General features: G+C 38.8%; 2 protein-coding genes across 6 annotated transcripts in view; one reads left to right on the forward strand and one right to left on the reverse strand.

Moving 5' to 3' along the window:
- The first annotated feature begins 4,286 nt into the window (after window positions 1–4,286).
- On the forward strand, window positions 4,287–12,543 carry LOC103721769 (serine carboxypeptidase 24). Of its 2 annotated transcripts, none has more exons than XM_039126471.1 (9): window positions 4,287–4,725; window positions 9,823–9,930; window positions 10,022–10,117; window positions 10,230–10,322; window positions 10,696–10,784; window positions 11,133–11,533; window positions 11,634–11,729; window positions 11,832–11,929; window positions 12,055–12,543. In XM_039126471.1, the coding sequence occupies exons 1-9, from the start codon at window positions 4,467–4,469 to the stop codon at window positions 12,078–12,080; spliced, it is 1,266 nt and encodes a 421-aa protein (XP_038982399.1). In that variant the 5' UTR covers window positions 4,287–4,466; the 3' UTR covers window positions 12,081–12,543. The 2 variants fall into 2 exon arrangements, with proteins under 2 accessions (XP_038982399.1, XP_038982398.1); XM_039126470.1 differs by having other exon boundaries at window positions 4,290–4,725; window positions 11,832–11,937.
- A 497-nt stretch (window positions 12,544–13,040) lies between these two features.
- LOC103721757 (phospholipase D alpha 1-like) overlaps window positions 13,041–16,582 on the reverse strand; it is a 28,499-nt gene continuing 24,957 nt past the window's right edge. For all 4 annotated transcript variants that reach the window (XM_039126478.1, XM_039126475.1, XM_039126479.1 and 1 more), the window contains 2 exons: window positions 14,634–16,521; window positions 13,041–13,674 (listed from right to left, as the gene is read on the reverse strand). In XM_039126478.1, the coding sequence (XP_038982406.1) occupies window positions 13,229–13,674; window positions 14,634–16,521 (2,334 nt within the window). In that variant the 3' untranslated portion in view covers window positions 13,041–13,228. The remainder of the gene's footprint in view (window positions 13,675–14,633; window positions 16,522–16,582) is intronic.

Consider the following 16,582-nt stretch of genomic DNA (forward strand, 5'->3'; position numbering starts at 1 on the left):
TCTGGGTTTTCTTGCATGTCATATGCAAATTGGTGACAGAAATCACCTAGTTGGTGTTTTTCTGTTTGTGCTTGCTTTTTTATTTGTTTTTTAAGTTTTAAATCATTACATATATTTAATCCTTCTTGAACACATACTCCTATAATTTGCCCATAGGTGTATTGTTCATAATTTATATTTATTCCACCCTGTCTATCTCTTAAAGTTTTCTTTATTCTTGCCGCAAATAAATATGGCAATCCATCTATAAATTTAGATTTCCATAATTCAGAGTTAGGATCATTTACTTGAAAAACTCTAGTCATAAAGGTATCCTTATACCATCTAAAATGTGTTAAAGTAGGACATTTTAGATTGAGTAATAGAGTTCTCATTGAATCTCCATCTTTTAATTCTAACCCTACAAAGTGTTGGATTATGGTTACACATAGTGTATATACTGCATCTTGTTCAGTATCTATTCCTGGAGTGCCACTGCTGGTCGGCCTATCTGGCTCTACTTTTATGGTTTTTATATGTCCCATAATTTCATTCTTTTGGTTTTCATTTAAGTATGACTGCCACCATCCTTTTAACTGACCTATAAATCCAGCTATTATGAATTTAACAATTTCATGATCAGTGTTACCATTCTGTTGGCAAATTGTTGAATACATCATTATTCTATGTATTACATCTAAAATCTGTTTATCAAACATTCCATCTATATTCCATTCATAGATGTGTTTTCCAGAATAAGAATTCTGAAATGGTTCTCTCTCCTCATGTAAGACATCTAATGGAGAGGGCCTTTTGTAATAATATTTTTCTAATGGTCTAGATTCATATTTTATCGGATTTATTTTTAGTTCATTCATCTGTTCTTCAAACTCATCTAAGTCTGAGATATCTTTTTCAGATAATTGTTCATCTGAATCTATTTTAAGGGTTTGTGCAATTTTATTGCATATTTCTTCCGAACTACTTTCGTCTGATTGTTCGCTATCAGGGTTAGTCCTAGAATTCCTATTAACTACCCCTATATGTATTCCTTTTAATTTTTCTTCTAAAACCTTTATGAACTCTGCATTGGGTTTTTCTAGTCTGAAGTTTTTTACTTCTGGAGGTGGTTGGATTACAGGAGTTATTGATTCCTTATCTTCTTGTTTAGGATTTTCTTTTAATTTTTTCTAAAATTTTTATATCTCTCTCCAGGTCTTTATGTACTGCATTCAACTTCTTTTCTAATTGTAACAATTCTGTTCCTATGCAATATAAGTATGCATTTGTATAATTTTGAGCTCTTATTAGAGTGTTTAACTCTCTGATTGTTATATGAGCATGTTCCATCTTACTTAAGTTGGAATAGGCCATTGCTTCAGTTGACTGAAGTTTTATCATTTGTTGTGGAGGAAAGGGTGAGTTTATGATCTCATCCTGTACCGTTGTCCATGTTTTTTGGAGAACTAATATTTCTTGGTTTTTTTCATTTGTATAAAATTTCAAAAACCAAGGAGTAAAATATTCTATCTTTTGATAGTATTCCAGTTCCTCATAATATTTATTTTTATAGTATCTTAATTCTAGCGGAGAAAATTTTCTCAAATACCATATTCTAAAGGGTTTATTGCCTTCTGATTGAAACTCTTCATTGAGTTTTCTTCTTATGTAGCTTCCTTGACTATAATCCATTGATTTTGGATATTCAATGAGTTGAGCATTTTTTACAAGATGATTATCTTGTTGATGTATGGAAGGGGTTTCCATAATGAGAGCAGAATGGTGAATAGGAGATATGAATGTATAATATTATTGATCTTAAAAGACTTTATCTTATGCTGTCTTCTATAATCATTAAACTTTTGATTATTTATCCTATCACAGGACTCTGTCTTTTAAATCTTATCAATCTTGCTAAATTTCATACCATATCTAAGTTTTGGTCTATAAGTCCCTCACGGATGCGGCCTGAACACCCTATCTCGCCATCCCGGCATTAACGGGTACAAATGGCCTTCCTACAGACCATTACACAGTTATGATATTAAATCAGCATGAGACTAGATTATAAGACATTTGAAATAACTAAAGTCTAATGAGTATAGAAAAGAGCATAAGATAAAAGGTTCTAAGGTCTGAACATTATACCTTCATATGCTCCTACCACCAGTAGCTTAGCCAGCCATTCTGGCTATGCTCAGTTCCCTACCTTAGTAAGGTTGGCTTACCGAGACTTTTTTCCGGCGCTTATGTCTCGGCCTATTACCCTTACTAGAGATAGTTGCCTACAGATTACCGACCCGAGGTACTACCAGTAGCCTCCCTCTTGGGTTCGGGGCTATTGAACTGAGAACGCCAACTTGGCTCTGATACCAATTTGCATATGACATGCAAGAAAACCCAGAAGGGTCAAATAGAAAGAAAAGAAGGTACAAAAAATATGTACATAAAATACCTCGTAAAGAGTATAAGGCATATAAGCAAAGAAGATACTTTAAAAAGAAGCAACAACATTATGCGTGCAACGGTTACTGGAATTTAAAAAATAATCGCCACTTATCCGTTGTTAGAATTCGAAAATATCGGCCAAAACTATATTAGTTTCTTCACCATTAAAAACAGTGCCGTATAATTGTTATGCAGGACTGCCCTCAAGAAACTTCTTTTTTATATATCTTGGCATAGGTTCATTTAGTTCGCCTGTCATTTAGAACACTGAAATGACCTTGCAGGGCTGTACTAAATTCAAACCTCGAGGAGTGAACCTCGACCCTTTTCTATGCACGGTCTCTATGTTCTTTATCCAGAGATGATCAGAGAAGTTACGGTTTCTCCTTGGAGTAGGTGGGATTTGGCAACCTCGTAGTCGATACCACCACATTAATTTACCGTCCTGATTAAAGATTGAACAAAAACTAGGACCTTAGTGGTTATTGTCGTATTGCATAAGAATTCAATGGTGCCCGGATCAACGGACTCTCCGACCCAAAAATTCCGGGCAGGGGGGAGGAAGGATGGGGTTAAAAACTTTGGAACAAAAAAACCATTGAAATAAATAATAGAGCAAGAAGAAAAAATCTAAACAATTAGTATCTCAAAAGTAGAACAAAAGTTAATTTTATGTTTCAAAATTTTTCACAGTGCCCGTTTTGTACTGCAGAATACCGTATAGGGCTCATCATGTATGGCACATAATATTATATTGTTGATAGCCGTCTATCTTGATGATAGTTATTAGATGCTGTGCTTTATAGAGAATTCTGTGCTCCAGTTTTATTGCAAATACCATGGATAAAGTTGCAATGGATGAAAGGAAACTATATCCCTATTACACCTGCATCTATTGAGATGGGAGCTCTGTATGGGATTGTACTGCAATAACAGATGGAATCTCCTCCTTTATGATGCAATGAAGAATCAGACAAGGGAACTATATATCTCTGATTTTTTAAAAAAGGGCTCCACGCTAAACTGTTTCATGCGAGGGGGCCAAAAAAAAAAAAAATGCCAAGAGGCTGCTAAACGAGTATTAAAATATTATTTCTGGGGTCAAGTGGTCAGACACTTTTTAATAGGGTTGAAAACTTGAGACACGAGGGCCCATGATTGAGGGCATGAACTAACACTTTCGTAACCACCAAACATGAGAAGAAAAGCAAATAGGATAAACTAATAATGGTGAAAGACTTTCTCCCATGAAGCAGACAGACTTTCCATTTGGGTCTCTATGAGGATCATTAAGAAGGTGTTTTTTTGTTTACAGGGAGAGCCATCCCACATCTTGACAAGCACAAGGCCAGCTCCACTTGTCTCATTTCTTTATTCACCCACAAGCATGCAAGGATAAAAGTATTTTAAAAGCTTGCATTAGAGTGACTAAATAATATATACATTTTCAGCTAAAGTAGAAAGAGTGATGAACTTGTTGGTTTAGATAAGGTTATCTAGTGTGTGGATTTTGGAGAGGGAGGTGGTAACTGGTAATATGCCTATTTCCTTTCAGAGAAAGCTCACATAACTAAACTAAGCTGAGTTCATCCCCCCCAGAGCTCTCCAACTTCAGGACCTCACACACGCGCGCACACAGAGAGAGAGAGAGAGAGAGAGAGAGAGAGTTGCATTGCATTTATGGGCCAGCTGTTTGGGCTCCCAAACCCAACTCTGAAGCAAATATTAATGGCAATGTAGGTCAGCTACCTTCTCCTACCCTATCGTCCATATATATATATATATATATATATATATATATATATATATATATATATATATATATATTCACGCGTTCTTTTAGGCTTTTATTTTGTAGATATATAGCCGCCCAACCTGCAAGCTGTAATAAAATCTCAACAGTACTAGAGTTTGAGAGCACCATCCAAAGCACACGAATGGCTTTATATAAGCATCCATTCCTATTCCAATGATCCAAATCTCCTCCCTTACAAGAGACACAAGACACCATAATAGAGAGACTTCCCGGGGTGGGTGCAATGGGAGGCCTAAGGAAAATACGCTCTTCCTCATTGTTCATTTCTTTCCTTCCTTTACTAACCATCATTGCCACCGCTGCTCCCGATCAACAAGCCCTCGATCGGATCTCGGAACTCCCCGGGCAACCTCCAGTGTCCTTCAAGCAGTTCTCCGGGTATGTTACGGTGAACAAGGAGCACGGCAGGGCTCTCTTCTACTGGCTCACTGAAGCTGCCAATGATGCTGCTAAGAAGCCCCTGGTTCTTTGGCTAAATGGAGGTCAGTCCTCATCCTTCTTGTTCCTCTTTTCTTAATTTACTTTTTCCAAGGGCTATTTTATTAGTCGCTGGGATGATAAGTTGATAACATAAGTATACTTATGCCTCACCTTTCTGGAAATGCTTCGTTGGTTTATAATTACATGAGAAAGCTATGCGAGCAAAGCTGATCTTTTTTTTTAAAGGAAAGTGAGGAGGTTAATTATTAGGACCTTCCCCAACTTTTATTGGGTGATAGGTAGAAAGAAGATTTCTACTGGGCTGTTTGCTTTATTCCTACGTTTTTTCAACCATAAAAAGACTATGTTGAATTTCTCAAAAGGAAAAGAGCTCCATCAGCGAAACTTTTTAAGTTTAACCCACAAGAGAAAGAAGCGTAAAAAGATGACATAATGGCCATTAAAAACCTTAAAAATTCTTGTTCTTCTCGCTTACCCCTCCTCCTTCCTGTGAGCTTTGGAAGGAAAACAAGCCCTAATTTTATACTCATCCCAATGTAATCTTCATATCTTATTCCTTTCATATTTTTTTTCTCTCTTATTGTGCTTATCTACATTTTGGAAAATGACATTGATTCCAAAATGATGAGCATGCAGCCTGTTGTTGGTTTACAACAACTACCCTAATAAATACACAAGGCACCACTTTATGTTCCTGTCTGAAAGATGCACACGTGGCATGACAATGGGCTTGCCACATCGACTGTGGGAAGCCCACAAAATGGATGCCTCCCTCGCCCGAAATTTTGAACGAGAACGAACGCGGCGCAGTTTAGCGCATATCCGATGGATTTGCTAAGGTGCGCCGATCGAAGTTCAAGTGGGAGAGCGGTGTCAGGAATTCAGAACGTTTCCTTGGCCTTTCGTATATGTTTGTTCCTTTCCATTTGTTTTGTTTGCTTTCATGGCTGTGGTATCATGTGAGAACCGATCATTATTCTCCGCACGGAATTGGCACAAAAAGCTCCAATTATATATATATATATATATATATATATATATATATATATATATAGTTCATTCTCAGTAGCCATCAGGCTTAATTACAATATTCGCATATTATCTAAAAATATATATATATTTTTAAAAAAAATTGCAGTTGACTCTTCATAGATCCAATTAAGCAAGCAATTTAAAGCAAAGTTTATGTATTTGATTTTTTTTCCCAAATAAATAAAAAGAAAAACCATAGATTACCCTACTTCTATGTATCCATGGCTACTTCTCTCAGTGTTATAGTTGTAAGGTGACCGAACTAAAGATATGTCTCCATGGACTATATAGTCAGATTGGAAGGAAATATGAGTTAATTAACCTAAGGAACTGTAGGATAATAAAATTTGGTTACTTCCAACCGAACAAAAGTAAAATTTAATTATGGTTGCTTTCCACTCGTATCTTGATGCTTGATATATTGAGTGTTCCATCTATTCATGAGTGGCATTATGCCCACTTCTACCATAGGTGGAAATGTAAGGTAATATAAGGATGGTGGGGCGAGCTGATGGTAGGCAAACATCTGCTTAGGGTTTGTGTGATCAATAAGAAATAAGTTTATTTTTTTCTCTGCCTCTCCAAAAGAAAAAATATATATATATTTGTAAGTATAGGCAGCTATAGATCGATCTGTTCTATTTCTAAAGTATAAAGGGAAACACCACAATAGGTCGACATAGGTTGGAAGAAAACCCCTCTTAAAGGTTTTTAGCATAATAAAATGTACCTGCTATTAATCATCTAAAGTTGTCTCAATGAATCATAGACTAATTATCGCATTTGTACTTTTGTACAATTAACAAGACTTCAATTGAGTTGCATGCCACAGAAATCTTATCCATGTGTTGGTATAAATGCCATGGTCGACAGGGCGAAATTAGTGTTAATGTGTGGGAGCTACACATAGTACATGGGCATCCTATGAGAATATTAAAATTATATAACTAATTTTGACCATCTAACTAAAAACGATGACAAGATAGATCGAGAATGAATGTTTTTAATTAAGTTTGGGGACAAGTCAAGCCATTTGGGTATGAGTCAAGCCAGTGAAGTGAGGAAAAAAATTACAAGCATCTGATTTCATCATACAATTATATATTAGACTCAAATATGTGCTGGAAGGTTATATATGCATGCATTAAAATGTAAATTACAGTCCACAATAAATCTCAAAGTCTCTTCACTATGCTGAATCCAATCCTGAAGAAGGATTTTTTTTTTCTTTTTGGTTTTTGCTGTTGATGTCAAGCTTAACTTGCACCCTTCAAGCTTAAATATTAATTCTCCAAGAGAAGATAAGTATGTCGAGGGCTATATACTGAGTGAAAGAGCTCATGGATCTCCTCCAGGAGCGGCTCAATGTATTTAGAGGCCTAAGACAAACTCAAAGGCCCCAATATAAATGCATTTAGGGGCCTCAATATATAAATTAGGAAAGAGATAATAATTTTTTTAGATAAGGGATACGTCCTAACATAAATGCATTTGAAGGCCCCAATGCACCCCAAATGCATTGGAGGCCTTAATGCATTTAGACGCTGACCTTGGAACTTACTATAATAAATGCATTTGGGAGCCGGGGCCTTAGGCGACCGCCTCAGTCGCCTAAGGGTCGAGCCGGCCCTGATCTCCTAATTTCCAATGTATGGCAGCAGATTAATGTGACTGCAGATTATTAATGTTCTGCCGCTCAAGAGATCGAAAGCTGCAAATATTATTTTACCTTTCTATTTTATTCCCTCTGTTTCTACTGCTGCCATGCATCATCACCTTGGTAAGAACCATGGGCATAAAAACAACTCCACCCAGCACTTTGCGCAGCAACTTTTCCTTGCACCCCTGCCTGCCAACTTTTGGTTCTCAGTCTGAGCCAAAGGCTGGTGGAAAGGAAGGCGTTACCCCTTGGCCTTTACTTGGGTGCAAGTGGTGGGGCCGAGAAGGGGGGCCGGGGACGGAGAAGACAAGGCCACTTTCAGAAGCACGCGTAGCCTGCAGGTGGGAGTTGGGGGTTGCTGTCCCCTCCGAGCCACCTAAGTGGAAAGGAATGCCATTTAGAAATGAAATAAATTTTATCGAAGAAGTCGAGAGAGCGATCGAGTGATGGGTGGGTTAGGTTTGGAATTCATGATGTGGGAAGCCAACTTGGGGGAATAATGGTAGTGCGGCAGACCATTGCAGTCTTATGGAACTGATGGAAGCCATCCTTTCCTTTCACTACTAAAAGTCTCTTGACCAGCTATATATATATATATATATATATATATATATATATATATATATATATATATATATATATGATGAATACAATTATTATTCCTATAATATGCTCGGCCGTAGGTATTAATTTTTGTTGGATAACTTGTTCGAATGCAGACTTATTCTGGAATTAATGTGAGGTTCCACTTGTATGTATTGCATCAGTGGGATGGTTTCTCCAGTCATGAAGACTGAGGATATATAGAAATTTCTGTAGTCATGGGGAACCATATGATTTGTTTAGACATATTTTTACTTAACAATAATACCCAACACTCACTAAACGTACATGCTGCTATTATGGATCTTATGTCATCGATTCTTTTGTATTTGATTATTTTTTTAGAGTAAATTCAGGTAAGTTTATTCGAATATTGTTATTAAATTTAGTTTTTCTTTAATTTTTATACCTTTTTATTTACCTAAGTGGATTTATTGGCTTCTTTACATTGCCTTGCAAGTTCGTAGTGCTTATTGATTAATTGCATTTTTTATGCTCTATTTTCTTAAGCAATATATGCATTGTGTTTAGTGTATTTCTCTGCGTACTCACCTATGAAAAGATTTTTTTGCTATTACTAAAAGCATATGTAGAGGCAAGTTTTTCCTCCTTTTTTATGGTACAAGCCTGAAAAACGACAAGAAGTCTATTATGGCTTTATTAGCTGGCAACCTACCTAAGGGTTTAGCTAGGTTGTTGTTGGCAGCTTCTCATACTTCACCCACTATTTTATTTATAGTCATCCTCTTAGTAATAGGATGCTTAATTTATTGAAACCTCCTCAAATAAAATTGGTTAGGTCATGCTGATCACACTTTCAGTTGAATTTGAGTAAGTATTGAATCGCTATGTAAATTGAAGTCACCTTCCATAGAAAAGCCAACAAGTGCCATAATCATTGGCATCCTCTTTAGTTCTTTGCAATGTAGTTTATCAATTTTATCAACTACACTAATTAGATCAATTTGGTGGTAGCAAAGCTAATTAATCTAAGCAGAAATTATAAATATAAGAATCTTGTCGATTATAGAACTTACTTTGTTATGGGATACAAGTTATCTTTATTTGAGATAAAACTTTACTTCTGCAAGAGAGTATCTATTTATCTCAATTCTAGAATCAATAATGGAGCATCGAAATAAATTGATTATGACTTATACTATTATAATTTTTAAAATAAAAATTATGTACTTTGACAGTCTCTAATCTATGCATCAAGTTGCTGCATAAAATAAACAATTAAAATATTGTGAGATCAAATTTTGCTATCATCTAAATATCAAAATCTTTTGATTTTTAATTTATATATATATCAAGATAGATTTTAAGTTAAATACTTTATCATGTATTTAGTACATTAGTACAACAAAAATTATTTATTTTCACATTCATACATGTATAGGTTGGAGACTACCAAATTATATAATATTTGATTTTTATGTATTTTTAGTAGTATGGATCATAATCAATAGTGCGAATCATAGATTTAAATCTCAAGATATGTCCTATTCGCCCGGGCCGAGCATGGTCCATTCTTTTATTCCATGCTCCTTCAAGTCTACTGTTTTGGCTTCACCATGCACAATAAAAGCCGTTATGCCAATCCAATTAATATGCGCTGTCGGATCAATGGACCACCCCATCAATGGGCACCCAATTGGAAAGCCCACTGATGAACCTATGATGTGATCATAACCCCTCCTTCCATAACCTCACCCTACGGTAACCTGACCCCGCGTGTATTCTAGGGTCCCTCCACCAGTTTGCATGTTTGCTGCCCAACAGCTGATCTGCTTCCTATTTAATCGGTGTCATAATAAAACGGTCGAATTGTTTGAACCAGGTCCGGGTTGCTCCTCGGTGGCTTATGGCGCGTCGGAAGAAATAGGACCGTTCCGGATAAACCGAACCGGGTCATCCCTCTATCTTAACAAATACTCATGGAATAGAGGTAACTCTGTGAAAAATAATATTGCTTAATAATCTTTTAATCCTTATGTCATAAAATATTTCATCGATTACATTTTTTAAAACTTGAGCAGAAGCAAACATTTTATTCCTGGAATCGCCGGCTGGTGTTGGTTTCTCCTACACGAATACCAGCTCCGATCTTAAGACCTCCGGCGACGAACGCACTGGTACAAGATTAAATCTCTTGAGATTGTTGAAATTATTTACAGTAATTAGTACTTTGTCCATCTCAGCCTAGGCATTTCCATCATTAATCATCATTGGGGTCTTATGATGCAGCTCAAGATGCTCTCATTTTTCTGATCTCTTGGATGTCAAGGTTCCCGCAGTACAAATATCGAGAGTTCTATATCTGTGGGGAGAGCTATGCCGGTATGTTCATGGTAAACTAGAAATATGGATGTATGTATGTTGTTATGTCACTAAATCAGGTTACTTTGTCTTTATGACAAGTTTCACAATTCTTTTAGCTTTGCAAATAAATATCTAGCCGACCAAACTGCTTTTCATTTATGGTGACGCAAAAACATTGCTTCCTTAAGAATCTTAAATATGAGAATTACTGCAGACAAATCAAATGATAGGTAATTGACAAAATCATCGAGTATAGATATCCCAAATAACAGTAGTGTCATTGAGGAAGATCATTTTATTTAATATTTTTAGCAGATATCATATCTTGTTTGGTTTTATCCCCTATCTTCTATGGTACACGGAGTGATAAATTTTGCTCGCATTATGTTAGGGCACTACGTCCCTCAGCTGGCAAAGAAAATCCTTGATTACAGTAAAGCTTCTTCAGAGCGTTTCATCATCAATCTCAAGGGATTTATTGTGAGTATGATTATAGGAGACAAACAAACTTACATGCTGACATAGTACTTTCTTTTTAGTAATATAGGTAATTTTTACTCATGGAATTCTAACCTTTTCTTACGTTCTTTTCTGAATTAGTTTGCTCATAATCTTTAGCTTTAGTTGTTTCTTATGCAGTTGCACCGTGCCCTTTCTATGAAAATCTTGGCTCCAATACCGAATCAAGTTATTATCTATACATAAAAGAAAATGAAGAGGATAAAAAGACCACCTAACCTATGATATTTCTTTCATCAAATTTTAACTACGATTCAGAGAGTGCAGAATCCTGCGTGTGCGTCTCACAGACCATTTTCCGATGCACAGGTGGGGAATGCTGTCACAGATAACTACTACGATAGGATCGGCACAGTATCCTACTGGTGGAGTCACTCCATGATCTCTGATCGGACCTACCGATCCATCCTCTCCTACTGTAACTTCACCTCCACCCAAAGTTCACGCCGTTGTGATAACGCCATCAACTATGCCGTGAATCATGAGTTTGGCGACATCGATCAGTACAGCATCTACACCCCCTCCTGCACTGCCCCCAACTCCACCGCCCCTCGATCACTGAGGCTCGGAAACACCCTTATTCGGAGTCGATCATATGGCTATGATCCATGCACCGAGAACTATGCTGAGAAATACTTTAACCGGCCCGACGTGCAGGAGGCCATGCATGCAAACACTACCGGCATTCCCTACAAATGGACTGCATGCAGGTTAAGTTGCACCCACCCTGATAAACCCAAAGTTTTCTCCTATACATGCATGAGATGATACATGCTGATGATCTTGCATGTTTGATGGTTTTTTTGATAGTGATTTGCTGATCAAGACGTGGGGTGACTCGCAGTTTTCCATGCTGCCTACTTACAGGGAGTTGATCAGAGCCAGCTTAAGGATATGGGTGTTCAGGTGAGAGCCAAGCCATACATGCAATAATATTACTAGAAATCTTCTTCTAAATTTTGCTTTTCAGCCATTTGATGTTGTGATTTTTGGTGATTCAAATGGCAGCGGGGACACCGATTCAGTAGTTCCGGTGACGGCCACGAGGTTCGCGATCAATCATCTTAATCTGACAGTTGATATCCCATGGTATCCATGGTATACAGGTAGACAGGTATATATATATATATATATATATGCAATAATTTGAGCATTGGCTTGATTTGGTTCGATGAAGGCAGTATGTGATTTTAATTTTTTTTTTTTTTTAAAATTTCACTTTATTATGAAGGTTGCGGGATGGACCGAGGTGTATGAAGGGTTGACGTTTGCCACAGTGAGAGGAGCAGGGCATGAGGTGCCCCTGTTGCAGCCAAGGAGAGCATTCCAGCTCTTTCAGTCATTCTTAGCAGGCAAACCACTGCCCAAGTCCTAATGATAGCTACGTGGTTGTCTCTTAGTCTATGTATCAAGTCCAAATTAAGGGATTTCGATAGAGGGGTAGAAGATGTACGGCTCTGAATACATAAAGATTCGGAATTGGCTGGGAGGTGCTTGGAGGGAACCTCTGAGCTAAAGACTCTCCCATACAAGTCATATGGAAGCAATTGAAATCAGATTACTCTCTCTCTCCGTGTGTCTCTCCATGCACGCGTTGCATGCGTGTGCAAAACAGTGCAGGAGCAAATGGCTACTGTAAGGGTAATAAGGGAACAATAAAACAGTCTCACTGATTTGATGAGTCATAATGCATTATAAATTCTCGATTAGAACACATTTATATATGCATGGCCAGCTTGTGTGACTTTTTTTTTTTTTTTTTTTGCTAAAGAGCTTGTGTGACATTCGAGACAAGCTTATGACCATTTGAAGACCGTGGGTGAGACCGTGGGTGAAACACTGCTGCAGGATGAAAATAATTTAGAAGACATGAGACATGCCCCATGAACCAACTCCTGGTAAAGTAATTACCAATGGCTCTGCAGAGGTTATCTTTAAGTTTTTGTAACATTAAACAGAGAAAACATTCAATTAGGCATTAGTATCAGAATCTCCAAAACCATCAATCAATTTAAAAGGCAACTCGCCAACAACCAGATTTGTTAAGGATATTGGTATGGAGGATGAATAGAGCTGACCCCCTACCAATCTATCAAGTTTCCTCTTCTACATCACCTCAGCTTTCACAGTTAAACCGGTTCGTAGTTAGCTACCATTTAATCTGGAATCATCTTTAGTGATTTCTATAGCATTGCCACTTGCTGTAAGAAGCAAAAATTAAGGCAACGGAAGTCTCAAGTAGTTGTCACATACTAATGTTGATGGTGAATGAAATTAAAACGTCATACTACATCGACGTAGGCCTCTCTAATTATAATACGTAAATCCTACAGATGGTACATGAGTGTCATTTATTATGTAACAACATTTATGCATTTAGTCCCAAAAGTTGAGAATAAAAAAGCTCATGTGGTGAGAATAGGGGGAAGGATTTCAGACTTCTTGCCCTTGACAGGAGCCTTGGTGTCTGGAAAGAAGCCATCCGGTGGCAATTCTGACAACTCTCCAAACTCCGAGACCTGGATGGGGAAAGGAAGCAGATGGCCAGGGAGATTGATCACCTCGTCTCCCACAAACTTCTCCCACAAGTCCTCAGCAATTCGCTTGACTGTTCTCACACACTTTAAGCTCTCAGGCTCAAGAAAGACCGGAGATAGGTGCCGGTGGTGGCTCATGAAGTGCTCGTACCACAATGACATGCGGTATCCATAGATGAGTCCACGAGCTGGTGCATCAGGCCTGTTAAGATGTGCAGGTTGATATGCTCCATGGGCAATCTCAGAGTCCCTGTCACCTGCAAGTGATCTCTGATTCAAGTTTGCAGAGCCAATGATCACATATTCATCATCCACTGCACATAAGAGAATAATGCTGAGTTGAGGAAAAAAAGATATCAAGCTACATGTCCCAAGTAATTGGACTATTGAAGAATTATAGAGTGAAACTCTAAAAATGGGGGGAAGGTTCCCTTCTGCCAATTGCATCACAAGAGAGAGAGGGAGAGAGAGAGAGAGAGTACTAAAGATTCCAAAACAATACAACAGGAAACTACAGAAGGGCAATTGCCAATTTGTACCTTTGGGAACTTCAAAATAAAATCTCTTATAGAATAAGAAGGCCGATAATATTGTACAGATGTACGTTAAAAGGGTATTTTCTGTTGCTCTGTGATTGCCAGTTCATTCCTATTTACCGGGGAAAAAAACAGAAAACTTGGAGATAATAAAGTTGGTGACATTCAAAGGCTCAGAAAGTTGGGTGCCATGAGAAAGATGAATCTCCAATAAATAAAAAGAACGGTCAAAGTTAATTATGAAGAATAAATTTGGCTAGATTTGAGTATGTGAGGGAGCTCAAATTCCCTGCATCAGGTGAAAAAAGGATCCAGAATCAATCATTGTATATATGCAAAGGAAAAGAAGGTTTTGGAAGGCATTACAACTAGAATTTGTGTCTAGTCAATAAAAAAAGGAGGTATGACATGCAATAATATGGACGAATGCTGGAAGCAGGATACAGAATTGGAAAGACAGAAAACATGAGCTTTTAAAAAAACAAATCGTTCATATCGAATCCAAGTGTGAGACAAATTGTAGATTATAGTTTATGGCCTCTTACATTATTGGCATCAACGGAATGACTACTCAAAGTGGTTTAATTTATGGCTACCTGGCTACATCTAAAATCAAAACCATAAAATGGTTTAAATAAAGGTGAGAGACTGTTTCTGCACTTTGAATGTCAGATTGAAATATAAATTTAAAATCATCACATGGAAAACTTCTAAAACAGAGAACTTAAGTTTCTCACCGATCATAAGCTTGGCATGCACATAGATGAGGAATCGCCGGTTGACTTGTGCCTTCCAGTAGTCGGAGCCTGGTTCTGGCCTCTCCGGTGGGATGTACTCCCCGGGATATCGAACTTCCCTGTTCCCCAAACAGAAGAAATTCAAATAATCACATGGGTGTGCCTTCCCACCTAACCCAGCTTCCTCTATAGCCCTGGCCACAATTCCGTACATCATCTCCATTGTCAGCCTGTTCCAATGCAGTATGGCCTGCACTGTATCACCCTCCGGTATCCCCTCGGGCCACATCGGGGTCACTATATAAGCTGCAAACCTTTCTCCCAGGCGAATCTTGCTTGCAATCTTCAAGGCTATCTCGATAGGGATCAAATTCAGACATCCACAATCCTGCTCTTCCCTCCAGGAAGCACAACTTCCAAAGAAGTATTGATTCTCAATGTATATGAACCTCTTTGCTCTTCTAATGGCTTCGACATAGCCCGAATGTATGCTTTGATCGACCGTCACATCTTTTGCACTCATCAGACCCAGCTCAGCAGCTTCGGATGGATCAGATGGGAAACCCACCACCGAAGCATCATCAATTGATCGGAAGACTTGCACATTCCATGATTCTTGAGTAGCAAGACCTGATGGGATTGGAAAGATATCAGGCCGCTCGTGGATTTTTACCAAGCAATGAGAGATCTCCTTCGGGGACTGTTTTATCCATCGCTGCTCGAAATTGGTAAGTACATCCCAAGCTGCGAGGCCTTCGAGCTTGGAATGCACATCATGCCATGGCTCCCTTGGGCCACCATGGCGGAGATCAGCATGGGGGAAGTTGTGCTGCTGGAAATCATCAACGTAGGTCGTGTCGAGGTTTCTGAACAGAGTGTGGTTCTCATCATCGTACCTTCCACCACAGAGATCGATTCCACCAACAAAGCTTACAATACGGGATGTACCATTGCTCATGGGAGCATCAAGACAGACTGCCTTCTGGTGGTGGGTGAACTCCATTCCGATCTCAACATGCTGCACCGCAGTGAGGGAGGGGTCAGCATTGCGTGGGCAGAGGAAGCACTTCACCATGCTGCCTTGGAAGAACTCGTAAGTCTCCTCGTCATGTGTGTTCATCAGCCCTGCATTCCCTAAGAGCGACACCGAGGTTCGGTCCTTCCAGACCATGACCAACACCGTAACCCCTTCCTCGGCCTTTTTCTTCAGCAGTTCTCCTATGGTTACACCCTCTGCGCCAGGGATCATGCGCTCCGGATCTCGAATGAGTGTGATGTTGACATTCACCGACCAGCCAGCGACGTAAATGAAGTGTTTTGCTTCTGTTATGGCAATGTAGAGATCCTCCCATAGTCTCGGAGGGTGGTAGTTTTTACCATCGGAGAGATGGATCACCGGTCGGAAATTGTTAGAAAGATGAGAGTTCTGGTAGAGCGTCACCTCGCAACCGGTCTTCTGAGGGAAGTAAACCTTGGGAAGGCCAGAGAATTGTGGAAGTCTGATACCTGCATTCCAACATGGATCAGAGGTGATATCAGAGAATTTAAGGAGGACATGGATCTTTGCTTTTTTGAGCTTGTGGCCCTCGTCGTCGAAGAGATCAAACCAGCCTTCCAGAGGTTGCCCGGTGAGTAACTGGGAGGTGGGGATCTTAGCACGGCCCAAAACCTTTGCATCCACTGGGAGCTGGTTTTTAATTGATATTACGATTGAGGGAGCGGAGTAGGCGCAGCAGATGTGAAAGGACTCGTTCCATATTGGGTTCTTGGGATGGAATTCAATCTCTCTGGTCCTTGCCACCCTTGCCCCACCGATGTCCACAGTGGCATAGAGCTTGGTGTGGGCAAGCTTGTCGAGATGTAAGGCTTCCTCTATCTTTTCTGTGACCTGGGATGCCGTTTTTATGGCAGCAAAAGATTAAAAATGAAATCTACAGATGCAAACTTCG

Source organism: Phoenix dactylifera, chromosome 1, assembly GCF_009389715.1.
Source record: "Phoenix dactylifera cultivar Barhee BC4 chromosome 1, palm_55x_up_171113_PBpolish2nd_filt_p, whole genome shotgun sequence".
Taxonomy (NCBI): domain Eukaryota; kingdom Viridiplantae; phylum Streptophyta; class Magnoliopsida; order Arecales; family Arecaceae; genus Phoenix; species Phoenix dactylifera.